The 27,780-nt window shown below is 45.8% G+C and overlaps 1 protein-coding gene across 3 annotated transcripts in view; it reads right to left on the bottom strand.

Annotated features, from left to right (window-relative positions):
* LOC134339466 (hepatic lectin-like) overlaps positions 1-27,780 on the bottom strand; it is a 44,708-nt gene that overhangs the window by 9,509 nt on the left and 7,419 nt on the right. For 2 of the 3 annotated variants that reach the window (XM_063036001.1, XM_063036002.1), the window contains exons 3-8: positions 21,081-21,155; positions 11,679-11,750; positions 7,274-7,351; positions 5,149-5,300; positions 1,543-1,655; positions 770-933 (exon numbers count right to left, since the gene is read on the bottom strand). In XM_063036001.1, coding sequence (XP_062892071.1) covers positions 798-933; positions 1,543-1,655; positions 5,149-5,300; positions 7,274-7,351; positions 11,679-11,750; positions 21,081-21,155 — 626 coding nt within the window. In that variant the 3' untranslated portion in view covers positions 770-797. The remainder of the gene's footprint in view (positions 1-769; positions 934-1,542; positions 1,656-5,148; positions 5,301-7,273; positions 7,352-11,678; positions 11,751-21,080; positions 21,156-27,780) is intronic. The other variant, XM_063036003.1, reaches the window with a different exon arrangement.

Here is a 27,780-nt window from a genome sequence, read left to right as displayed (position 1 = left end):
AGACCCACCACGGTCGTGTCATCGGTGAACTTGATGATGTGGTTCGAGCTGCGCATTGCTGCACAGTTGTGGGTCAGCAGAGGGAACAGCAGTGGACTGAGCACACAGCCCTGGGGGGCCCTTGTGCTCAGTGTGATGGTGTTGGAGACGCTGCTTCCAATCCAGACTGACTGAGGTCTCCCAGTCAGGAAGTCTAGGATCCAGTTGCAGAGGGAGGTGTTCAGGCCCCGTAGGCTCAGCTTTCCAATCAGTTTCTGAGGAATGATTGTATTGAATGCTGAACTGAAGTCTATGAACAGCGTTCGAACGTACGTGTCTTTTTTGTCTAAGTGGGTGAGGACCAGGTGGAGGGTGATGGCAATGGCGTCGTCTGTTGAACGGTTAGGATGGTACACAAACTGCAGGGGGCCCAGTGAGGGGGCAGCAGGGTCTTGATGTGCCTCATGACGAGCCTCTCGAAACACTTCATGATGATGGATGTGAGTGCGATGGGATGGTAGTCGTTGAGGCAGGACATTGAAGACTTCTTCGGCACGGGGCGATGGTGGTGGCCTTGAAGCACGTTGGAACAATGGCATTGCTCAGGGAGATGTTGAACCTTGAAGTGGATGGGCTACAGCAATGGGTGACCACAAACATACACCTGGTGGCCACATTATTAGGTACAGGAGGTATCTAATAAAGTGACCACCGAGTGTATGTCACTTTTTAGACTTTTGTCCCTTCCTTGCAACTTAATTTCTGACCTTTGTTTGTTTGATATACTAACCATGGGACAATGCACCTGGTCACTTCATCTAAACCATCAATGTAGGTGACCACAGTAATGATCTTTGTAGAAGCCTCAAAATGCTGGAGGAACTCAGCAGGTCGGGTAGCATCTGTGGAAAAGAGTAAACAGTCGACGTTTTGGGCCAAGACCCTTCATCAGGACTGGAAAGAAGAGATTAGAAGTTAGAGTAGTGGCAGCCCGCTTCTCCTTCACCATTCCCTATTCCCATTTCCCTCTCTCATCTTATTTCCTTATCTCTTACTTGCCCATCACCTCCCTCTGGTGTTTGCCCCCTGCTTCCCTTTCTTCCATGGCCTTCTGTCCTCTGTTCAGATCCCCCCTTCTCCAGCCCTTTATCTCTTTCACCAATCGACTTCCCAGCTCTTTACTTCACCCCTCCCCCCTCCCAGTTTTATCTATCACCTACTACCTTCCTCTCCTCCCCCCCAACCTTCTCACTCTGACTTTCAATCTCTCTCCTTGAGTCCTGATGAAGGGTCTTTGCCCAGAACATCGACTGTACTTTTTTCCATAGAGGCTGCCTGGCCTGCTGGATTCCTCCAGCATTTTGTGTGTATTATTTTGATTTCCAGCACCTGCAGATTTTCCCTTGTTTGCAGTATCCTACTAGTTTGGAACACCCTCCCGAAAATGGCTCACTTACTCTTGCTAACCCCAGTGGGACAAAATAATGTGAAGAGATTGGGCTTGAAGTTGCTGAGAAAGGCAGTGTCCAACTCCTGCATTCAGTAAACAGCAAGTTAACTTACGTCGGGGTAGAATTGTAGGGAGTGTCATCTACCCAATGCCACACATTATTGCTGTTGCGGTCGGTCAGGCCAATCCAAAATCTCCTGGATTCAGTTTCCACAGTAACAAAATGCTACACACAGAAGAAAGAAACAATGAATTTAACAATAGTATTTCATAAAATAATATTTAATAATAATTACAACTATATAAGACCATAGACCATAAGACAAAGGAGCAGAAGTAGGCCATGCAGCCCATCGAGTCTGCTCCGCCATTTTATCATGAGCTGATCCATTTTCTCCTATTTAGTCCCACTCCCCCGCCTTCTCACCATAACCTTTGATGCCCTGGCTACTCAGATACCTATCAATCTCTGCCTTAAATACACCCAATGACTTGACCTCCACTGCTGCCTGTGGCAACAAATTCCATAGATTCACAACCCTCTGACTAAAAAAATTTCTTCGCATTTCTGTTCTGAAAGGGCGCCCTTCAATCCTTAAGTCATGCCCTCTCGTACTAGACTCCCCCATCATGGGAAACAACTTTGCCACATCCACTCTGTCCATGCCTTTTAACATTCGAAATGTTTCTATGAGGTCTCCCCTCATTTTTCGAAACTCCAAGGAATACAGTCCAAGAGCGGACAAACGTTCCTCATATGTTAACCCTCTCATTCCCGGAATCATTCTAGTGAATCTTCTCTGTACCCTCTCCAACGTCAGCACATCCTTTCTTAAATAAGGAGACCAAAACTGCCCACAGTACTCCAAGTGAGGTCTCACCAGCGCCTTATAGAGCCTCAACATCACATCCCTGCTCCTATACTCTAATCCTCTAGAAATGAATGCCAACATTGCATTCGCCTTCTTCACTACCGACTCAACCTGGAGGTTAACTTTAAGGGTATCCTGCACGAGGACTCCCAAGTCCCGTTGCATCTCAGAACTTTGAATTCTTTCCCCATTTAAATAATAGTCTGCCCGTTTATTTTTTCTGCCAAAGTGCATAACCATACACTTTCCAACATTGTACTTCGTTTGCCACTTCTCTGCCCATTCTTCCAATCTATCCAAGTCTCTCTGCAGACTCTCCATTTCCTCAGCACTACCGGCCCCTCCACCTATCTTCATATCATCAGCAAACTTAGCCACAAAGCCATCTATTCCATAATCTAAATCGTTGATGTACAATGTAAAAAGAAGCGGCCCCAACACGGACCCCTGTGGAACACCACTGGTAACTGGCAGCCAACCAGAATAGGATCCCTTTATTCCCACTCCCTGTTTCCTGTCAATCAGCCAACGCTCTATCCACGTATGTAACTTTCCCATAATTCCATGGGCTCTTATCTTGTTAAGTAGCCTCACGTGTGGCACCTTGTCAAAGGCCTTCTGAAAATCCAAATATACAACATCCACTACATCTCCCTTGTCTAGCCTACTAGTAATTTCCTCAAAAAATTGTAATAGGTTTGTCAGGCAGGATTTTCCTTTAAGGAATCCATGCTGAGTTCTGCCTATCTTGTCATATGCCTCCAGGTACTCTGTAACTTCATCCTTGACAATCGACTCCAACAACTTCCCAACCACTGATGTCAAGCTAACAGGTCTATAATTTCCTTTTTGCTTCCTTGCCCCCTTCTTAAATAGCGGAGTGACATTTGCAATCTTCCAGTCCTCCGGAACCATGCCAGAATCTATCGACTTTTGAAAGATCATCACTAATGCCTCTGCAATCTCCACAGCTACTTCCTTCAGAACACGAGGGTGCATTCCATCTGGTCCAGGAGATTTACCTACCTTTAGCCTATTCAGCTTCCTGAGTACTTTCTCTGTTGTAATTGTGACTGCGCACACTTCTCTTCCCTGCCACCCTTATAATAATAATAATATGTATATTATTTTTAAATAATGAGGTACATTATTGTGACAACATTGCATGCCTGCCACTTATAAACCCTAACTCATATGTCTTTGGAATGCATGAGAAAACCTGAGGAAACCCATTCAGGGAGAACGTACAAACTCCTTACAGACTGCAGTGGGAATCGAACCCTGATTTTACAGCTTAAAACTAGCTGCTATGCTACCATCCTGCCACATGTTATATAGCTTCACTCAAGCTGTCCAGTGTCACTTGGTAGGACAACTCTCTCACCCCAGGAATAAGCCTGGTGCATCTCCTTTGGACTGCCCCCATTGCTACTACATCCTTTCTCAGGTGAGACGGCCAAAACTGTGCATTGTACTCCAGGTGTTGCCTCACCAATCCACTGTAAAACTAACAAAAATTCCAATTTTCAAACTCCAATGCTTTTACCTCAAAGGCTAGAACTCCCTTTGCTCTCTTGTGAGCATTGTGGGGCCCCGGATTTAAGGAAAGATGTACTGGGTTTGGAGAGAGTGCAGAGGAGGTTCATAAGAATCACAAACAAGAAAATCTGCAGATGCTGGAAATCAAAGTAGCACATACAAAATGCTGGAGGAACTCAGCAGGCCAGGCAGCATCTGTGGAAAAGAGTGAACAGTTGATGTTTCAGGTCAAAACCCTTCATCAAGTTTTCAATCAGTCCTGAACAAAGCCTGAAACATCAACTGTTTATTCTTTTCACTCCGTTCAGAAGAATGTTCCCAGGAATGAAAGGCTTTAACATATGAGGAATGTTTGATGTCTCTGGGTTTGTATTCAATAGAATTCAAAACGATGAGGGGGGACCTCACTGAAGACTATCCAACACAGAAAGGCCTGGAAAAAGTGAGGATGTTTGCAATAGGGGATGAGTCACAAATCTGAGGGCACATCCTCAGAATGAAGGGACAACCCTTTAAGACTGAGATGAGGTGCAACAACAGGATGGAATTCGTTGCTAGAGAACGCTGTGAAGGCCATGTCATTTAGGCAGCGATTGACAGATTTTTGATTGATAAGAGGTTAAAGGTTATGAGCAGTGAGGTTAAAAAAGTCAGGCATGATTGAATGGTCAGACTCGATGGGCGGAATTTATTTATTTATTGAGATACAGCTTGGAGTAGGCCCTCCCGGTCCTTCGAGCTCACTGCCCAGCAACCCCCAGTTTAACCCTAGCCTAATCATAGGACAATTTACAATGACCAATTAACCTACCAAAGGATACATCTTTGGACTGTGGGAGGAAACTAGATCACCCGAAGGAAACCCACACGGTCATGGGGAGAACGTGCAGGCTCCTTGCAGGCAGTGGCAGGAATGGCCTAATTTAGCCCCATGTCTTATGGTCTTAAGTTTATTCTCATCAATGCCTTGTACAGGTGCAACATAACATCCAATAATGCTTCCGCCTTGACTCTGAAATTCCCACCTTCCTGTAACCCACCATCCCTTTCAGCCTGCAACACATCAGCCCCTCTAACCCTGAGATCCCTCATCCTCCCCAGCAAGACCGACAAACCTCTTACTTTCATTCTCAGACCCTCCCCTCCACCTTGACACACTATCCTCCATAAAGACCCTCCTTCCCCTTCACTTTGAGAATGTTCGAAACCTCCCCGGGCCCTCTCTTGCCTCCATTTTGCACCCAGAAAAAGTTGGTAGTACCAACCCGGGCAAATTTGGCCGTACTCAATGTGTAAAGACATCGTTACCTGCTCAGCTTCGTCGTTAACAATGAGAAGTCTCGCCCCACGGGTGGAACAGTACTTTCGGCTGTCCTCCCATGTGGCTTGCTTGGTTGAGAAAAAGTAACAGCTCCCATTAAAGTTTATCCAATGGCGAGGGCACGGTCCGCTATGACACTCTGAAAAATAGTTTACAGTTCAAAGTAAATTTATTTTCAAAGTACAGATATGTTACTAAGCTGAACTGACTATGCCTGGACTGCCTTCTCATTTGACTTGTGTTTTATATTCGGAGTTTTTAGCTCTTTGTTTTAGTTGCCTTTTGCACAATTTGTTTTATTTTTCGTGTTAGGGAAGTGCTTGGATGTTTTTCTTTGAATGGGTTCCCTGGTTTTCTTTGCTTTTGTGGCTGTCTGTGGGAGAGACGAATTTCAGGATTATATACGATGTATATACCTTGCTAATAAATGTGCTTTGAATCTTTGTTACAACTTATTACTTTGAGATTCATCTTCTTGCAGGTGTTTGCAGGAAATATAAAGCAACACAACAGAATTTATATTAAAAAAACTATACATAAAGTCTGACAAACCACCAATGTGCAAAAGAAGACAAAATGCGGGAAGTAAAAATGATGCTGAGAACGTGAGTTGTAGCGTCACTGAGAGCGAGCCTGAGGGTGTTAGAAGCAGTCTGGAGTCATGGTGAGTGAAGTTATCCATGTTCAATGTTCACCATTGGCAGCACAAATCAACGAGGCAGAAAACCTTTTGAATTGACCAGAGAACAGTAGGATTCACTGACGACAAAAATCATTAGGATTTGGAAGGTGTCATGGTGCACTTTTTCCAGATTATTGAAAGTAAATGCACTTAGTAGCCATTTTATTACCTCCTGTACCTTATAAAGTGCCCTCTGAGTGTATGTTCATGGTCTTCTGCTGCTGAAGTCCGTCCACTTCAAGGTTCGGTGCATTGTGCATTCAGTGATTCTTTTCTGCTCACCACAGTTGTAACACATGGTAACTTGAGTTACTGTCACCTTCCTGTCAGCTTGAACCAGTCACCATTCTCCTCAGACCTCTCTCATTAATAAGATGTTTTCGCCCACAGAACCCACTGGATTTTTTGCATCAATCTGTGTAAACTTTAGAGACTGCAGTGTGTGAAAATCCCAGAGGATCAGCAGTTTCTGAGATACTCAAATCACCCCGTCTGGCACCAACAATCATTCCACGGTCAAAGTCACTGAGGTCACATTTCCTCCCCATTCTGACGTTTGGCTTGAACCGCAACTGATCCTCTTGACCATGCCTGCATGCTTTTATGCATTGAGCTGCTGCCACACGATTGGCCGATTAGATGTGTGTACTAACGAGCAGGTGTGCAGGTGTACCTAATAAAGTGGCCACTGAGTGCAGGCAGAGGGTGCTGTGTATTTGGAATGATCCTCCAGGAAGAGTGGGCGAGGGAGGCAGGCACATTAGTAACATCTAAAAGCCAGTTAGAAAATTACATGAATAGGAGTTGTTTAGAGGGCCATGAGTCAAACACGGGTACAGTGACTAGCTCGCTGGGCAATACATCTCAACATTGACACGTTAGGCAAAAGCACCTGTTTCTGTCTTCTGTGACTCTGTGACTCTGTGACCCTTATGACTGCAAAACTTCCCTCCAATCCCAGTGCCTTGTTCAGTACTGCATTTTATCAGTCTGTCATGGATAGCTGTAACTTCAGTGTTGGTGTCCTGAAGAAGGGTCTTGGCCCGAAACATCGACTGATTATTCATTTCCATAGATGCTGCCTGACCTGCTGAATTCCTCCAGCATTTGTGTGTGTTGCTTCAGTGTTGCTGTCTTGATCTCTGGAGTTCTCTCCGTAAACCTCCCTAACTCTTTCACCTCCTTAAAGATGCCCTTTCACCATCCTATTGTGGCCCTAATGTTTATGTGTAAATCCACAAAGATTTCCTGAAGTTATGCAAATAAAGCTGCTGAACTGGGAGAGGCTGGCCTCATGGAGGAGGGAGAGTGTGGCTAAAATAGCCCGGCCTGTTGTGTGTGAGTCTGACCTGGCCTGTGACGGCCCGGTCAGGCAGCCTAGTGACTGGCATCTGTCGCTTTGGTTAAAATGACCCCTTCAGGCCACTTACCGGGCTCCGGCAACATTTCCAACTTAATGGAGATCTGGCTGAGCAAGTTGCGGATCTCTGTTGACATCTGGGTTTGCACTGTGGGAGGGAATTAATAGATCAGTGTGACAGATAAGATATAATTATGTACGTACAGTGTGTGCAAGTGTGCAGACACACACACTCACAAAACCTCATGTACAGACAGACATAAAGACTCCTACCTCCAGCACACACACATACACACACACACACACACACACACACACACACACACACACATACACACACACACACACACACACACACACACACACACACAGATAAAAGACCTACAAACGTGCCACGCGCCAGTGAGGGTAAGTACATGGCTGGTGCAGTAGGCAGGTTTCAGGTTCTTGGATAACTGGGATCTCCTCTGGGGGAGATATGACCTGTTTAAAAGTGACAGGTTGCACCTGAACCCAAGGGGGACCGATGTTCTCGCGGGCAGGTTTGTTAGAGCTGTTGGGGAGGGTTTAAACTAATTTGGCAGGGGATGAGAACCGGAGTGAAGGGACTCAGGATAGGACGGATGGTAAAAAAGTAAAGATAGCGTGCACTCAGATTGTCAGGAAGGGCAGGCAGCTGACGGGACTTAGTTGAAGCCAACAGGCTGAGTATCAGATCATTAGGGACGCAGAGTCAGAAAGGACAGCAAATACTGTACTCAAGGTGTTGTATCTAAATGTGCATAGTGTAAGAAATAAAGTGGATGATCCTGTTGCACTATTACAGATTGCCAGGTATGATGTTGTGACCATCACTGAATCGTGGCTGAAGGATGGTTGTAGTTGGGAGCTGAATGTCCAAGTTTGCATGTTATGTCGGAAGGATAGGAAGGTAGGCAGAGGGGCTGGTGTGGCTCTACTGGTAAAGAATGGCATCAAATCAGTAGAAAGATGAGACATAGGATCGGAAGATGTTGAATCCTTATGGGTTGAGTTAAAGAACTGCAAGGATAAAAGGACATTGATGGCAGTTATATACAAGCCTCCCAACAGTGGCTGGGAGATGGACCACAGATTACAACGGGAAATAGAAAAGGCATGTCAAAAGGGCAATGTTATGGTAGTCATGGGATATTTTAACATGCAGGTCGATTGGGAAAATCAGGTTGGTAATGGATCTCAAGAGAGTGAGTTTGTTGAATGCCTGAGAGAGCTTTTTAGAGCAGTTTGTTGTTGAGCCTACTAGGGGATCAGCTATACTGGATTGGGTGTTATGTAATGAACCGCAGGCGATTAGGGAGCTTAAGGTAGAAGAAACCTTAGGAACCAGTGATCACAATATGATTGTGTTCAACTTGAAACTTGAAAGGGGGAAAGTAAGGTCTGATGTAGCAGCATTTCAGTGGAGTAAGGGAAATTACAGTGGTATGAGAGAGGAGTTGGCGAAAGTAAATTGGAAGGAGGGGCTGGCAGGGATGTCAGCAGACCAGCAATGGCGTGTGTTTCCGGGAAAAATGAGGAAGGTGCAGGACATGTGTATTCCAAAAATGAAGAAATACTCAAATGGTAAAATAGTACAACCATGGCTGACAAGGGAAGTCAAAGCTATTGTAAAAGCAAAAGAAAGGGCACACAACAAAGCAAAAATTAGTGGGAAGATAGAGGATTGGGAAGTTTTTAAAACCTACAGAGAGCACCTAAAAATATCATTAGAAGGGAAAAGATGAAATCTGAAAGCAAGCTAGCAAATAATATCAAAGTGGATAGTTAAAGTTTTTGCAAGTATGTTAAAAATAAAAGAGAAATGAGAGTGGATATAGGACTGCTAGAAAATAAGGCAGGAAAAATAATAACGGGGGACAAGAACATGGCTGATGAACTAAATGAGTATTTTGCATCAGTCTTCACTGTGGAAGACACTGGCAGTATGCCTGATGTTGTAGTGTGTGAAGGAAGTGAAGTGGGTGCAGTTACTTTTACAAGAGAGAAGTGCTCAAAAAGCTGAAAGACCTAAGGGTACATAATTCACCTGGACTAGAGGAATTTCACCCCAGGGTTCTGAAAGAGATAGTGTTAGAGATTGTGGTGGATTTGGAAATTATCTTTCAAAAATCATGACACTCTGGCATGGTGCCAGAGGACTGGAAAATTGCAAATGTTACTCCACTCTTTAAGAAAGGAGGAAGGCAGCAGAAAGGAAATTATAGACCTGTTAGCCTGACCTCAGTGGTTGGGAAGATGTTAGAGTCAATTGTTAAGGATGAGGTGATGGAGTACTTGGTGACACAGGACAAGATAGGACAAAGTCAGCATGGTTTCCTTCAGGGAAAGTCCTGCCTGACGGATCTGTTGGAATTCTTTGAGGAGATTACAAGTAGGATAGATAAAGAAGATGCAATAGGTATTGTAGAAGTGTATATTTGGACTTTCAGAAGGCCTTTAACAAGGTGCCACACATGAGGCTGCTTACCAAGTTAAAAGCTCATGGTATTGCAGGAAATTTACTAACATGGTTAGAATATTGGTTGATTGGTAGGAGGCAGCGAGTGGGAATAAAAGGATCCTTTTCTGGTTTGCTGCCAGTGACTACTGGTGTTCCACAGGGGTTGGTGTTGGGTCCATTTCTTTTTATGCTGTATATAAATGATTTAGCTGATGGAATAGATGACTTTGTTGCCAAGTTTGCAGATGATACGAAGATTGGTGGAGAGGCCGGTAGTGTTGAGAAAACAGGTATGATGTAGAAGGACTTAGATAGATTAGGAGAATGGGCAAGAAAATGGCAAATGAAATACCATGTTGGAAGATGCATGGTCACGTACTTTGGTAGTAGAAATAAACGTGTGGACTATTTTCTAAACAGCGAGAAAATCCAGGAATCTGAGATGCAGAGGGACTTGGGAGTCCTTGTGCAGAACACCCTGAAGGTTAACTTGCAGGTTGAGTCAGTGGTGAGGAAGGCAAATGCTATGTTAGCATTCATTTCAAGAGGTCTAGAATACAAGAGCAAGGATGTGATGCTGAGGCTTTATAAGGCACAGGTGAGGCCTCACCTTGAGTATTGTGAACAGATTTGGGTCCCTCATCTCAGAAAAGTTGTGCTGGCATTGAAGTGGGTCCAGAGGAGGTTCACAAGGATGATTCCAGGAATGAAAGAGTTATCATATGAGGAATGTTTGATGGCTCTGGGTCTGTACTCGCTGGAATTCAGAAGGATGAGGAGGGATCTCATTGAAACCTTTCGAATATTGAAATGTCAGACAGAGTAGATGTGGAAAGGATATTTCCCATGGTGGGAGAGTCTAGGACAAGAGGGCACAGCCTCAGGATAGAAAGGCGCTCTTTCAAAACAGAGATTCGGAGAAATTTCTTTCGCCAAAGGGTGGTGAATTTGGGGAATTTGTTGCCATATGCAGCTGTGGAGGCCAAGTTGTTGGGTGTATTTAAGGCAGAGATTGCTAGGTTTTTGATTGGACATTGCGTCAAAGGTGATGGGGAGAAGGCCGGGAACTGGGGTTGAGGAGGAGATAGAAAAAAGTATGTGAATACTTCAAAATATTAGAAATTTATAAATGAAAGACCTTTGTTATGTCTTGAGGGTTTATTTGGGAACTTGGACTTTTGTTGTATGAGTATTTGCCAATTGTTCTTTAAAATAGGAACTAAACATTGTGCCTTTTTCTTCCTGATTCAGTAGATATTCTTTCTACAGAGAGAGTGCAGAGGAGATTTACCAGGATGATGCCTGGATTGGAGGGTATACCTTATGGGAATACGTTAAGTATACTTGGTCTTTTCTCCTTGGAGTGAAGGAAGATGAGAGGTGACCTGATAGAGGTGTATAAATTGATGAGAGGCATTGATTGTGTAGATAGCCAGAGGCTTTTTCCCCGGGCTGAAATGGCTAACACGAGCGGGCATAGTTTTAAGGTGCTTGGAAGTTGGTACGGGTAGGGGGAGGGGGTAAGTTTTTCACACAGAGAATGGTGGGTGTGTGGAATGTACTGCCAGCGATGGTGGTAGAGGTGGATACAACAGGCTGTTTTAAGAGATTCTTAGATAGGTACATGGAGCTTAGAAAAATAGAGGGCTATGTGGCTGGGAAATTCTGGGCAGTTTCTAGGGTAGGTTACATGGTCGGCACAACATTTGTGGGCCGAAGGGCCTGTACTGTGCTGTAGATTTCTATGTTCTATGTGATTGTTTGCCCAGAGTGTGAATAGAGTCTCCTTCGATGTGGTTAGCTGCCCAGAGTGTGAATTGCTGGAGTATCTTTCAACATGCCCAGAGAAGCGAATGACATCACAGGTATTGAGGGCGAGGAATTCTTTTGATTTGATACTGCTGGGAATAGGAAGCCCATTGTAGAAATTATTGATACTTGGGGAAAACAAGGGAATATGATTTTTGCAATTTGGACCCAATGTCCCACTCACATTGAGAGCTCATCTGATTCATATTCTCCTGAATTCTCAGCTCGAGGTACTTCAGTTCGGACTTCTTGGAAACTAAAAAAAAAAGTAATAACTAAATTAAGTTTGGACACCAGAAAACAAAATCAAACTTTTCATTGTGAGCAGGTACACTATGTATCTTTACCTTCCCTACAATGGCAACTAGTGAAGCAGATCTGGAAAAGATACAAATAGCATCCACTGGCTTGATGACAAAAGTTTTTCACAAGGCGTTACAATGTGGAATTTGAGTTGATATCACTTCATCATTTGTAGCCTGGGACAAACTGCTGATTTGGGTTTTACCAGTGTGGATAGCTTCACTCAACTCAACTGTGAACTGATTCTATGGACTCTACAACTTGTGTTCACATTATCTATCTATCTATCTATCTATCTATTTTTTATTTTTGCATTTGCACAGTTGATCTTCTTTTGCACATTGGTTGTTTGTCAGTCCGTGTGTAGTTCTTCATTGATTCTACTGTACTTACTTGTTCTACTGTCAAATCCCGCAGAGAATGCATCGCAAGGTGACCTATACTTACCTTGATAGTAAATTTCTTTTGAACTTTGATATTGTCTAGTGTAGGACGGCCATGTACGACTTATTTTGCGAAGGAGTTTGCAATTCACATCACTTCCAAGGGTCACAAAGGAGAAACGGGCTTTGTTTCAACTGAGTGCAAATGGTGATTGGTTTATTATCGTCGCACGGACTCGGGTGCCGTGTTTTGTATGGCATTCCAGACCCAAACACACTGAGAAAAGCAGTAACAGTCACAGAGAAAGTGCGCTGCAGAGCAGGCAGAAAATGAGGTGCAAGGAACACGACGAAATGCAATGACATTCCAACATTTCATCTTTAGCATACAAAAGGCCCATTCGAGAGTCATATAGCATCATGATAGAAGATCTCCTTGAACCTGGTGCTGTGTGTTCAAAGATTCAAAGTACATTTATTTTCGTAACCGCGAGAGTCACCTTCCCGCAGGCAGCCATGAAACAGGGAAAAACCATGGAACCCATGCAGAGAAAACATCAGACCCCCAACATGCAAACAGCAGATTGCACAAACGGCACCAAAAAAACGAGCAACAAACACGGAATATAAAGCACCAAACCAAAATTCATCGAAGCAGCCCAGGAGTGTACAGTTGAGTTCAACCTAGCTTTGCAGGCCATAGAGCCAGCCTGCCTCGGTCAAAATAGCAACAAAGAAGGAGGAAGCAGAGAACAGAAATGATTCAAACCCTGAACTGCTGAATCTGATCCAATTAATTAAACCTTGTCCAAGACCTAAAGACCAAAGACTCCAGGGGGAGAGAGGGGGGAGAGGTGGGAGGGGGAGAGAGGATAGGGGAGAAAGAGGAGGGAAGGAGGTGGAGGGATATGTATCACCTGCAGGCAGATAGCCCTGAACACACGCTCACCTTCCGCTCTTGTCCTTGTTAATTTCAATCTTCCTCAACATTTTAATCAGTGGGATCAGCAAGAAATTGAGACGATTATGGTCTCCAGGCATCTTGAAGTCACATACTTCGCTCGAAACCTCACTAAGCCCCCTTAAAGACAGCAAAGTGGCTTCTTCGGCAGAACCACTGGGTGTAAAACCAGGTTCAATCCTGACCTCCGTACTGTCTGTGTGGAGTTTGCATGTTCTCCCTGTGACTGTGTGAGTTTCCACTGGTTGCTCCAGCACATCCTAAAGATGTGTATGTTGGTAGGTTAATAGGATGCTGCGAATTATCCATAGTGTGGGTGGTGGTAGAGTCCAGGAGGAGCTGATGGAACTGATATTTGTGTATGAAGTAAATGTGTACTTGATGGACATCATTGATTCAATGGGCTGAAGGGCCTGTTTCCATACTGTATGTAGAACCTATCAAGCAGCCAAATTACTGTAATATTTACTCTCAACTTTTCTTCTGCTTCATAGAATACTTAATTCATTTAGTTTGCCAGTTATCCTTCAGTTTCTTTTTGTAATTTATTTTTTATTGAAGTTCATCATCAAACAAAACTTTCCATGAGCTGTATTTCAGAGACTGTACATATATATCATATAATCATATTTGTCACAAATCTCCACATAATATTTATCTGAGGTATACACTTATAGAAAGGAGAGGAATGAAAGAACAATCAAAAGAAGAAAACTATGTACAGAGTAGGGAGTGATCTTTTTTCACAACATATTCATTGACTTGTGAAGGAATAAATGGGAGAATATTACTGAAATGTACACAGGAAAGGCAGACAGTAGGAGCACGTTCTTGGACAAAGTTAGAGTGGAAAGTGACAGGAGGAATCTGGGTGCCGAGACTCTATAGATGTTGCAAATCCAGAGTCACACACACAACATTTCGGAGGAACCCAGCAAGTCAGGTAGCAACTATGAAGAGGAACAAAGAGCGGACATTTTGAGCCGAGACCGTTCATGGGGAAGGATCTAGTGCAGGTTAACGAGAGACATGCAAAACTGCAGATGCTGGAATCTGGAGAAACTCAAAAAGAGCTGGAGGAATTCAACAGGTCAGGCAGCATCTATGCAGGGAAATGGACAGGCAACATTTTGGCTCAAGATCCCTCATCTGAGCGGACTCAGAGGTCTTGATTCTGGTGACTCTTCAATCCCATCCTGAAAGATTGTGCATCTAAATTTCTACAGATCTATCATGGAGAGCATTTTAACTGGCTGCATCACCGTCTGGTGTGGGAGGGTGGGGACACTGCACAGGATCAAAATAAACTGCAGAGAGTTGTAAACTCAGCCAGCTCCATTATGGTCACTCGCCCTCGGAGTATCCAGGACATCTTCAAGGAGCTGTGCCTCAAAAAGGCAGCATCCATCATTAAGGACCCTCATCACCCAGGTCATGCCCTCTTCTCATTGCTACCATCAGGAAGGACGTACAGAAGCCTGAAGGCGCACACTCAGTGATTCAGGAACAGCTTCTTCCCCTCCGCTATCAGATTTCTGACATTGAACTCATGAATACTACCTCACAACTTTTCTTTTTCTCTTTATACACTACTTATTTAATTTAACTTCTTAAAAATAATTTAACTTCTTAAAAATTCCTCCTGGGAGGGAGGAGAAGATGGCAACGTGACAGCAGCGCACGCGGCCACTTTGGTGATGATGTCTGTTATCTGTCAAGTAGGGGACTGTGCACAATCCTGATTTGATGGAGACGGACATGAGAGAACAGCGGAACATCTGGAAAACTTCTGAAATGCCGCTTTGCTACCGCTGCTACTGTGTGGTAACCGGAATCTCTGGAGCTGAAGGCCCCAAAATCCTCGGCTTTGCGTGTTTCAGCGGCTGGGGAGAGGTCGAAGGCGCTCGGCAGAGGACAGCGCTCGGGAGGCTGTATCGGAGAGGCTGGTCGGAAGCTCGGAGTTTTCGGATGGATGGACTCAGTGTCGGCTGGGGTCGGCTGCTTCCAAGGCCTCGGCAAGTTGACGGTGCCTGGAGGTTTATGGCAGGGAGTTTCTCCCTTTTGCCGCCTGCTATCGGGGAGTCAGGAGTCGATCAACTCGGGACTTTGAGACTTTTTTTTACTGTGCACATGGTCTGTTCTTTATCAAATTATGGTATTGCTTTGCACTGCTGTAACTATATGTTATAATTATGTGGTTCTGTCAGTGTTAGTCTTTGGTCTGTCTGTTTTCTGTGATATCACGCTGGAGAAACATTGTATCATTTCTTAATGCATGTATGCATTTCTAAATGACAATAAAAGAGGATTGAGTGTTCTCATAATCTAATCTAATCTAATATATATAGACTAACCGCAATGCAATGACAAATTTCACAACATATGCCAGTGATATTAAACTTGATTCCGATTCTGTAAAAGCCAGAAATCTGCTTGAAATCTGAAATAAGAACAAACATTAAATGCTGGAATTACTCATCAGCCAGTTCAGATGAAGGAAGGGTCTTGATCCCAGGCGTCGACTGAGTTCCTCCAGTGCTCTTTGAGTTGCTGTTAGTGCAGGTGAACAATACCTTGCATTTCTACAGCCACACTGAAGGTATTAGATAAACGGGAATTATCTGTGTGGTCACGTAACTACCTTATCTTTGTAAAATATCCTACTGTGCATAAGGTATCCCACCACACAACAAATTTTAATGCCAAGCAATACAAGGAAGACAGCTTGCATTAAGGAGTATCTGAAAGGAAAGGGTGAGTGGAGAGAGACTTCCAGAGCCTGGGGATTGAACAGATGAAATGAGGAACTCCAAGATGATGCTGGTGAGACATGGTGACATTTTCTGGAAACCTGACAAAACTACTAACAATTCCACTAAATATACTTTTTTTGCACTGTGAAGTTGTCGAGTGTGCCTTTTTCAAAGTAGAAGTTACCACATATTTTTGGCGATGAGGTAAACTGGTTTTGTGGATGTGTCGGCACGATTCGAGCGGGAGCAGCAGCGGCGATAAGGGCCTCATGTTCAGATGGCTACGTTTGGGACTATCGTTGAATTTGTGGAGGTTACGGAGGACTGGCCGAAGTATGAGGAAAGGTTTTGACACTTTTTCTGTGCTAATGGAATTACTGAGGAGGCTAAGTAGTGCTCTATTCTCCTGTGTGTGTGTGGGGCAAAGACTTACAAGCTAATAAGGAATTTAGCCACACTGCGGAAACGGGGGGACATTCCATATGACGAACTGATCAAGCCTGTGGGGAACCACTACAATCCGAAACCTTCTTGATAGTCCAATGGTGTAAGTTTCACAGCTGTTTCAGGAAGCCAGGTCAGTCTGTGGCCAGTTTCATGGCCGAGCTTCAGCAGCTGTCGGAGCATTGTGATCTCGGAGCAGTGTTGGAAGACATGCTCCGTGATAGATTGGTAAGCGGCATTAATAATGACGGCATACAACGCCTCCTGTTAGGGGAAACCCCACCGTTGACTTTCAAGAAAACCTTAGAGATTGCCCAAGGCATGGAGACGGCTGCTAATAATGTCAAGGATATCCAGAAAGGACGTGGGGGGTCGCAGTCGGCGGCAGTGCACCAAGTCAGGAGGGAGACTGGTAAACTGGCAAAGCGGGTGGAATGTTTCCGGTGTGGAGGGACGCACTATGCAAATGATTGCAAATTCAAAGATACTGTCTGCCATGCTTGTAGCAAAAAGGGACATTTAGCTAACAAGTGCAGAAGTTCAAAGGGTAAGATTAAGCCTGGGCAGGGGAAAGCTCACAGGCTCAGGCAGCCACACACCATCTAGAAGATGCAGATGAAGAGACAGCGTGTGCCTACAACATGTTTGCAGTGGAAACAGATGAGGAACCACCTGAACCTACAGTCACTGTCAGGGGAAAGGACATTAAGTTTGAGATTGATTCAGGGGCTGCTGCTTCGGTCATTAGTGCGGAGACCTACAGGAGGACATGGGGGTCCAACCTGCCTCCCATTAGCCCATTAAAGTCCAAACTTAGGACGTATACGGGGCAGCCCAGACCTCATTTAGGGGTGTTATATGTGGACATTTCAGCCGGGGGTCAGAAGGCTGAAGCCAGGCTAGTGATAGCTAAGGGCAGGGGGCCCAGTCTTTTGGGTCATGATTGGCTTTGCAAAATCCGGCTAAACTGGCATGAAATTAAGTATGCACACACGATGGAGGACATTCTGCAGTGGTACAGTGACGTTTTCAGGGATGAGCTGGGAACACTGAGGGGCGTGACAGTGAAACTCCAAGTCAACCCTGAGGCTACACCACGTGTTTTTAAGCCCAGGTCGGTGCCCTATGCCATGAAAGGCAAAGTCGAGGAGGAGCTGGAACGTTTACAGAGGCTGGGCATTATTGAGCCCGTCCAGTTTTGAAGGTGGGCGGCTCCCATTGTTCCAGTTTTGAAGGCAGACAAAACGGTGAGGATATGTGGGGATTATAAACTTACGGTGAATCAGGTCTCTAGGCTGGAGGAGTACCCATTGCCATGGGTGGATGACCTGTTTGCGACCCTGTCAGGGGGTAAACTGTTCACAAAGCTGGAGATGACCCATGCCTACCAACAGCTGCTGCTCAGTGAGGATTCAAAGGAGTATGTCGCGATCAATACGCACAAGGGATTATTCAAGTACGATCGCCTGGTGTTTGGAGTGGCGCCCAGCCCTGCCATTTTCCAAAGGACAATGGACACTTTGCTGCAGGGGATTCTGCACGTAGCAGTGTACCTTGATGATATTTTGATCACGGGGGCTGCGGAGGTAGAATATCTGGCTAATTTAGAACGGGTGCTGAAGAGGCTCTCAGACGCAGGGCTGCTGTTGAAACGTGGAAAATGTGTGTTCCTGGCATCGAGTGTGACTTACCTGGGACTCAAGATCACAGCTGAGGGGCTTTGCCCTGTGGAGGACAAAATGAGAGCTATCAAGGAGGCCCCAAGCCCTAAGACCGTCACGGAACTCAGATGGTTTTTGGGCATGGTGAATTATTATGGCAAGTTTCTTCCTGACCTCTCAAGGGTTTTGACCCCACTGTATAAGCTGCTTCACAATGACACTGTGAAGAGCAGTGGGGTGAAGAGCAGGAGAAAGCTTTTAAGGAAGTGAAATATCTCCTCCGCTCAGTGAAGCTGCTTGTTCACTATGACCCAGACAAGGAGATCATCGTTGCATGCGATGCCTCGCCCTATGGAGTCGGAGCAGTTCTCTCACATGTAATGGAGGACCGTCCAGAGAAGCCTATTGGTTTTGCTTCACGTACCCTGACAGCTGCTGAGAAAGGATATTCACAGCTAGACAAAGAAGGTCTGACCATTGTTTTTGCGGTCAAACACTTTCATCAGTACCTTTGTGGATGTGTATTTACAATTTATACGGACCATAAACCACTGATGAGCCTGTTCAGTGAGACTAGATGCATCCCACCGCTAGCCTCAGCCAGGATACAGCATTGGGCTCTTACATTGTCAGCCTACCAGTACACTATAGTGTACAGAGCGGGTGGGGATAATGTAAATGCCGATGCACTGAGTCGACTACCTTTACCTGAGACACTTGTTACTACATATGTGCCTCCAGAGACTGTGTTTTCATTGGAGAAGCTGTCAGAGACACCTGTAAAGGTGACCCAGATCAGGCAGTGGACAGAGAGGGACCCAGTCCTGTCCCAAGTCAAGACTTTTCTTTTACAAGGTTGGCCCAGAGTCGTGGAAGGAGAGGAACTGAGGCCTTATGCCAAACGCAAGACAGAACTCAGTCTGCAGGATGGCTGCATTTTCTGGGGGGCAAGGGCCATCTTGCCTCCCTCTGGCCATTCACAGATTGTGGAGGAAATTCATGAGACTCACCCAGGAGTGTCTCAAATGAAAAGCCTTGTGAGATCCTACGTTTGGTGGCCAGGAATGGATCAAGATCTGGAGATTAAGGTAAAGTCATGCACGCAATGTCAGACTAATCAGAATATGCCACCACCAGCTCCTTTGCATCTATGGGAGTGGCCAGACCACCCCTGGTCCAGGCTACATTTGGACTTTGCTGGCCCTTTTATGGGGCAGATGTTTCTTGTAATGGTAGATGTGCATTCTAAATGGATCGAAGCTCACATCATAAGCAACATCACAGCCCCCTCAACCATAGACAAACTCAGGCAAGTGTTTGCAGTCCACGGGTTGCCTGACACTCTGGTCACTGATAATGGCCCGACGTTCACCAGTGAGATGTTCAGTGAGTTCATGCAGCAGAATGGCATTCATCACATTCGGACGGCCCCTTTCCACCCAGCCTCCAATGGTTTGGCTGAGCGGGCTGTTCAGACGGTGAAGGAAGGCCTGTAGCGGATGACAGGGAACTCTCTTAGCATGCGGCTTTCATGTTTCCAGTTTAAATACCGCCTCACGCCACAGACTACGACTGCCCGCACAGGGAACTCTCTTAGCATTCAGCTTTCATGTTTCCAGTTTAAATACCGCCTCACGCCACAGACTACGACTGCCCGCACTCCAGCAGAGAGGCCTTTGGGGCGTAGGCCCAAGTCAAGATTGGACCTGCTGCGCCCGGACATGAAGGCGAAAGTGGAGAGAAAGCAGGAAAAGCGGAAGGAGGGACATGATCAACATGTGTGAGAGAGACAGTTAAAACCGGATGACAATGTCTATGTGAGAAACAATCAGCAATGGCTGCCTGGGGTGATTCTTAAGCAGAGTGGTCCGTCTCCTATGTTGTTAAGCTGATTGATGGGCGTGTTTTCCGCAGACATCAGGACCATGTGCTCCTGCGTCATGATACAGGCTCAGAGGCAGACAGTTCCATGGAGTTTCCATTTGTGAGTCAGACTACGGTGGAAGCATGTCTACCAGTGACTTTGCAGAAGGGCGAGATGCTGGCAGAGGGGTCGGGGTCCCCTGAGGAGGATGGACATTCTCACGCAGACACACAGACCCCTCTCATGCTCCCAAAACCAGATCCAACCAAAACACCCTCACCAGCGGTGCCTGCTGGGTCACCGGGGGTAGTGCGCAGATCACAGTGCACTTGTAAACCTCCTGACAGACCGAAACTTTGACAGGACATTTTTTTTTTGCTGTTGTCAGGTTGAATGTTGAATCTGTCACATCTTCCAGATGTTTTGTATTGATAAACTGTTGCTGAGATACTAGTATAAGTTTTCAGGGGTATGCAAGTTAATAACACCACTGTTTTTATTTCCTAGATTTACATTTGGGGAATGGGGGGTTTTACTTCCAGTGCTTTGTACATAGTGTCCCTGCCACGCCGTACGGGTTGTGAAAGCCTCTGTATATACATAATGGTTTCGACGTTCGAGATAAAGTTGTTTCTTTGGGCATGAAGTTGTCGAGTGTGCCTTTTTCAAAGTAGAACTTACCACAGCCGGTTCAGCTGCGGTGTGGCACCCATTGCAGGTGCACTGACTAGGGGCTGGACTGAAACTTCGTGCCGGATTCAAGTGGCAGGGCCTGGGTCTGAGAGCAGGACTGATATTTAGCCAACTTAAGCACCAAGCCAGATGAAAAAGATTAAGGCGTTGTAGCCAAGGGTGAAGGATGAACTGGCGTTCAGATCACTACTCCGGGAGGCTTTATTTGCCTCATTGCTGAGCTGTCTCTGTGACTGTGGCCTGCAGCTGTCGGCACTCCCCTCAGCTCTAGACCGAGTGCAGTGTTCAACAGGCTCTGCAGTACCACCTTCAGCCAACAGGCTCCTGGACTGGCCGTAACACTGAACCGGCTCCACGACTGTGGCTGCTGCAGTTCGTGTTCCGTGTGTTATGTGTTTACTTGTTTCCATTGTTTGCACAATCCATTCTCTCTTTTCTTGCATATTGGACATTTACCAGTCTTGGAGGTGCAGGGTTCTTTGTGAATTCTATTGTGTTGTATGTAATCAATTAATTTCACTCACCATTATCCATTGCCTGGGATAATTCCATCTGGACCTGTGACTGAAACTCCTCCATCGCTTCACCTGTCTTCGAGCCTGCAATATCAATGGGAATTGAGTTATGGCATTAGTTTATAACAGCTGAGAGATTGTAATGGATTCTCTAAATACAATTCAAAAGCCACCAACCCTTCGGTGAATGCGGAATTTATCAAAGTTAGAAAGCGTGGCACTAAATGCACGGCCGTATAGTGGTTAGCGCGAAGCTTTCCTGTGCTGGTGATCAGAGATCGGCGTGGCCTGACCTGCTGAGTTCCCTCAGTACTTTGTGTGCGTTGCTCAAGACTTCCAGCATCTCTGGATATAAAATAATAAAATTATGTAGACCGGAGGCGGTACGGTATTGTGGCAGTTATTACAGCATCAGCAATTGAGTTCAATTCTCACTGGTGTCTGTAAGGAGTTTGTAACTTCTCCCTGTGACCCCATGGGTTTCTTCAGGATGCTCCTGTTTCCTCCCACGTGGGTTAGAGTTAGTGAGACGTGGCCGTTCATTGTTGGCCCCGGACTGTCCCCAGCACGTCCCCAGACCGTGATGGTTGGAGTTTTTTTTTTAAAGCGTGTCGTACCAGACATTCAGCCATTCTGGTCTGGCACGTGGTGTCAGGATTAACCGGGTCACGTTATGAACGTTCCTGACTCGACTCTTGTATTTTTTATGAGGCCGAGTGGCTAGCTCGACACTCAACCCGGCACGGCACTCCTCCATCCTGGTCAAAAAGGCGCAACAGTGCCTTTATTTCCTGTGGAGCATGAAGAAAACTCACCTCTGTCCCAGGATACTGACGGACTTTTACCGCTGTACCATTGAGAGCATACTCACCAACTGCATCTCAGTGTGGTATGGCAATTGTCCCGTATCGGACCGCAAAGCACTCCAGCGTGTGATGAAAACTGCCCAGCGGATTATCAGCACCCAATTGCCCACCACTGAGAACATCTACCATAAACGCCACCTGGGCAGGGCGAAAAGCATTATCAGGGATGCATCTTACCCTAACCATGGACTTTTTACTCTCCTCCCATCCGGTAGGCACTACAGGAGCCTCTGCTCCCGCACCAGCAGGCACAGGAAGAGCTTCTTCCCTGAGGCTGTGACCCTGCTGAACCTCACATCACAGCCCTAAGCAGTATTGCACCCATATTGTACTGTCTGAGTACTTTTATATTTGTGTGCTGTAGCACTTACTTTTTATTCGCAGTTATTTTGTAAATAACACTATTCTTTGCTTTTCTGGTCAGATGCTAATTGCATTTCATTGGCTTTGTATCTGAACTTGGCACAATGACAACGAAGTTGAATCTAATCTATCTAATCTAATAGAAGGGGTGCTCGGGGGCGGCCCGACCTGGATTCAAACTTGGGAACCTTCGCTCTGGAGTCCAGCTCTGATCTCACTGCGCCACCAGCCGGTTGTTAGAGTTAGTGAGATGTGGCCATTCAGTGTTGGCCCCGGACTGTCCCCAGCACGTCCTCAGACCGTGATGGTTGTTGACACAAAGGGTGCTTTGCACTTCATGTTTCGATGTTTTGATGTACGTATGACAAATAAAATCTCGGTAAAATGTAGCAGCTCCAGTGTGGTGTGGGATGTGACTTGGTGCTTATAATTCAACAAGGTCTTGAGGAAAAGATCCGAGCTGCAGAACAGACTTTGAAAATGTGCGGCACAATGGTGCAGCTGGCAGAGTGCTGTTTCAGAGTGCCGGAGACCCGGGTTCGATCCTGACCACGGGTCTGTCTGTGTGGAGTTTGCACGTTCTCCCAGTGACCCCGGGTGCTCCAGCATCCTCCCACATTCCAAACACACACAACTTAATTGTCCACTGTGAGCTGTAGCCGGTGTGTAGATAAATCGGAAAATCGGAGGAGATGGGAAGAGAAAATGGGATTAGTGTAGGATGAGTGTGTTTGATGATGTGTGCAGTGGGAGCCTTTCAGTGCTATCTCTCTCTTTCTCTCTCCGACTCAATGCAACTGGAGCAATCCCCCCCCCCCTTTTTGATGGTGAGCGAGAGCCTGTCGGAGAAGATTGTAACATTGGAACAGCGAGCTGCTGGTCTCTGCTCTCGTTGTTGCAGGGGTGACCTCTGTCACTAGCAAGAGAGAGCCTGTCAGAGATGCCAAGGTGCTGGGTTATGGACCCTAGACCCAAGTCTCTTTGGGGGCTTTTGCTGTTGCTGACGTGGTGGGGTGGAGGAGGGGAGCAAACGTGGGGAGGGGGAGGTGGATGGCTTTGCTGCTGACTGTGTGTGAGAGGGGGAAGGGGGACTTTGGGGTTCTAACGTTTCTGTCATTCATTCTTTGGGTTTTTTTCTGTTTTGAGGTTGTCTATGAAGAGTAAGAATTTCAGGTTGTGTACTGCATACATCCTCTGATATTAAATTCGAACCATCTGGATCATTGCCACGATGAGGGTATTCTCCGGCTGGAGGAGCAACACCTCATATTCTGTCTGGGTAGCCTCCGACCTGACAGCACGAATGTCATTTTCTCTAACTTCCAGTAATTTCCCACCCCCTCAAAACCCCCTTTTACCAGGCATCTCTATAGATGTGGCTTGTTAGCTCCTCGCTAATAACCAACTTTCTCAGCCTCCGTACGTCTTGGGTCGATATGACTTGGGTCCCACCAAGCCCAGGAGGTTGGGATGTCTCGCCCACCCGAACCCCGGTCTGTGTGAATACTGTGTAATTACTGGTCCCATGCAATTAGCTGTTGGCAAGAAATAACAGCATGTACACTGCATGCAATTATAAAGAAAATGTATTTACTATTGTCAGCTTTATAGAACAGTTAGTAGGAAAAAAAGGGGAAAAAATTAAAAAGGCCCATTAGTTAATCCTGTCTAAATGTGCACATCAAGCAACACAATTCAAAGTTGCTGGTGAACGCAGCAGGCCAGGCAGCAACTCTCGGAAGAGGTACAGTCGACGTTTCGGGCTGAGACCCTTCATCAGGACAAAGGGTCTCGCCCGAAACGTCGACTGTACCTCTTCCTGTAGATGCTGCCTGGCCTGCTGCGTTCACCAGCAACTTTGAATTGTGTTGCTTGAATTTCCAGCATCTGCAGAATTCCTGTTGTTTGTGTTTTTAAATATGCACATGAGTTGGGGCTTATCTTGAAGTTGTTTTTAACTCACGTGCTGGACCCACAGTCTGTGTGAAAGCACACACCACCTTCCGAATGTCGCTCAAAGTCCATCTTGAACAAATGGGCTCTCCCATGGGAGTAGTGGTCCTTCTTCCTTGATGCCATTCATCCTCACAAAGCACCTTGGACAACAGGGACGGCATCCTCTGCCGTCTTCCCTCCTGTCTTCTCCCAGCTCCCCCCAAAAAAGACCTCGACCCACACCACACACAAAATGCTGGGGAAGCTCAGCAGGCCAGGCAGCATCTATGAAAATAAGTACAGTCAACGTGTCTTGGCCCGAAGCGTCAACTGTACTCTTTTCCCTAGATGCTGCCTGGCCTGCTGAGTTTCTCCAGCATTTTGTGTGTGTTGCTCGGATTTCTAAGCATCTGCAGACTTTCTCTTCTTTGTGCCTCGACCCACACCAGTGTCCAACATTAAATCTCTCCGCCCAGCGTCCTTTAGAACCTCCTCCCAATTCCACCATCCTGATTGGCTGACTCAACACTCCTAAGTTGAACATCATTGCTCCTTATCGCAGTTCAAACCCCAACAGGCTGAAAGCAGAACAGACTGTTCTTACAGAACTGTTACAATGAAATGCCTACAGCATAGCAGTAAAAACTTAACCAGGGCGTTACACCCCTTTTTCTCATTTGCCATTCCAGCTTCCCTCTTACCCCTTCTTTTCTCCTCATCTGCCTATCACCTCCCTCTGGTGCCCCTTCTCCCAATGGTTCACTCTCCTCGCCTATCAGATTCCTTCTTCAGCCTCAACTGGTTTCACCTATCACCTGCTAGTTTGTACTCTCGCTCTTTCCCCCACCTTCCTAGTCTGGCTTCTGCCGCCTTCCTTTCCAGTCCTGACGAACTGTTTCAGCCCGAGATGTCGTCTGCTTATTCCCCTCTTTCGGTGTTGCCTGAAATGCTGACTTCCTCCAGCATTTTTGTGTGTTGCTCTGCACATAATTGTAACGTTGAATCAGGTTTGCAGGTTTGGTGAGTGAGATAGAAAGTACTGACTGTGGATAAGCATATTAACCGTTTATTCATAAGCAGTAAGAAATTAGACCAGACATTTGTTCCCCCAAGTTACACAAACTACAGTACTAAATATTTCACAAATATACTTAGTTAAAAGTGTGTGCACAGCATTCCTTCCCAGTGATTCTGGGGACAGAGAGTGAACCTTTTGCAGGTGTCACTATTCATACCCCCGAAGTGTTTCAACTGGACACTAGGTGCCGTAGTATACAAGCCAACCAATGGGAAGAGCTGCTGCAGTTTTTAAACTGACCAGACAGAATGGAAGTGGTTTTCGATCAGAATAAGCCTCAGCTCCCCACAGGACAATAAGGCATAGTTTTAGTTCCTACTTCTATGTGTTGTGACATGGAACTGTTCGTCAAGATGCTAAAGTTCAGATCAGTTTAATCAGCAATGCATTCTCTGCAATCAGACATTCCTTCACCATGTCAGCCTGGTGCTTAGCGGTGTGACTGCAGACGGTTAAAACGGTGACATTAAAAATGGCTCACTGCAGATACAGCTTTAATGCTAACTATCAGAATCATAAAGTCATGGAGCAACGCACACACACACACACACACACACACACACAAAGTGCTGGAGGGATTTCTTTACACGGAGGGTGGTGAATCTGTGGAATTCATTGCCAGCTTCATGGTCTCATGGCTCAGTGACTTCCATTCTCTCCCTGGGCTGGGCAGATGGTTCTGGTTCTGGATCATATAATCATACCCATATATATAACCATATAACAATTACAGCACGGAAACAGGCCATCTCGGCCCTTCTAGTCCGTGCCGAACTCTTACTCTCACCCAGTTCCACCGACCTGCACTCAGCCCATAACTCTCCATTCCTTTCCTGTCCATGTATCTATCCAAGTTAACTTTAAACGACAAGATCAAACCCGCCTCTACCACTTCTGCTGGAAGCTCGTTCCACACAGCGACCACTCTCTGAGTAAAGAAGTTCCCCCTCATGTTTCTCCTAAACTTTTGCTCTTTAACTCTCAACTCATGTCCTCTTGTTTGAATCTTCCCCACTCTCAATGGAAAAAGTCTAACCATGTCAACTCTATCAATCCCCCTCATAATTTTAAACACCTCTATCAAGTCTCCCCTCAACCTCCTACGCTCCAAAGAATAAAGACCTAACTTGTTCAACCTTTCTCTGTAACTTAGGAGATGAAACCCAGGCAACATTTTAGTAAACCTCCACTGTACTCTCTCAATTTTATTGACATCATTCCTATAATTCAGTGACCAGAACTGTACACAATACTCCAGATTTGGCCTTACCAATGCCTTATACAAATTCAACATTACATCCCAACTCCAATACTCGATGCTCTGATTAATAAAGGCCAGCAAACCAAAAGCTTTCTTCACCACCCTATCCACATGAGATTCCATCTTCATGTCCATGTCCCATTCCATAAAGGAGATCTCTAATTCTCTGGTGCTGCATTGAGGGAGCGTGGATCTGTGGGAAATGCCATCACTTTGATGGAATGATAACCTGTGAGGCTGTTGTCACTTTCTGGTCAACACACAAGACATTGTGAATACCCTCACACGATGCCCTCATATGATATTTATCTCTCACTTACAATCACTGAAAAAACACATCAACTTAATTTCAAGAACACAGGACATTCTGCAAGTGATGTAAACCCAGAGCAACACACATGAAATATTGGAGGAACTCAGCAGGCCAGGCAGCATCTGTGGAGAAGAATGAAGAACTGATGTTTCATCAGGACAGAGGAGACAGTCAGGGAAGCTGGGGCAATGTTCCTGTTAAGGATCCGGCCTGAACACTGGGTCGAAGGGCCTCTGCTGGTAGCTCTGGATCACGACAGTCTTTAATTTCTGTTTTCTTTCACCTGGCCATGTGGGTTCTGGCCCAGCCCCTTTCCTTTTTGGACTTCCTCCAATTACCTGCTTGTCTCCTCATTTGCACCCACCTGTTTCTAATTTTCACTTATTACCCTGTCCATTTAAACCCCGCCTTGACTGGCATTCTCTGCCAGTTCGTCCCAGTTCTGACCTGTGTCCTTCTAGCCTGTCATTGCAACTTCTGCCAACCAATTTCGTCTGATTCTGTGTTTTGGATTTTGCCGGTTCTTGGACCTGATTTTTGCCTGTGCGCTCTGGGTTGCCTGCCCTCGCCTGACTGCCTTTCCTGGTTTCCTGCCATTTTGGATTCGTGCCTGCCTTCTGTTTTGGAAGGACTGTTGCCTTTGTGCTCCCTAATAAATCCTGGTGAAAAAGTATTCATTGGTCTGCACTTGAGTCCCACCGAAACCCGACAACTACTGAGAACAAGGGGTGCAGGGACATAGTTCCCTGAAACTGGCGACAAAGGTAGACAGGGTAGCTAGGTCATTTGTCATGAGGCTGCTTAACAAGATAAAATCCTATGGTGTTACAGGGAAAATACTGGCATGGATAGAGGAATGGCTGACAGGCAGGAGGCAGCGAGTTGAAGTAAAG

The sequence above is a fragment of the Mobula hypostoma genome, chromosome 29 (assembly GCF_963921235.1).
Source record: "Mobula hypostoma chromosome 29, sMobHyp1.1, whole genome shotgun sequence".
Lineage (NCBI taxonomy): Eukaryota > Metazoa > Chordata > Chondrichthyes > Myliobatiformes > Myliobatidae > Mobula > Mobula hypostoma.
Note: the sequence above shows the minus strand (reverse complement) of the source record. Positions and strands in the feature narration are given on the sequence as shown.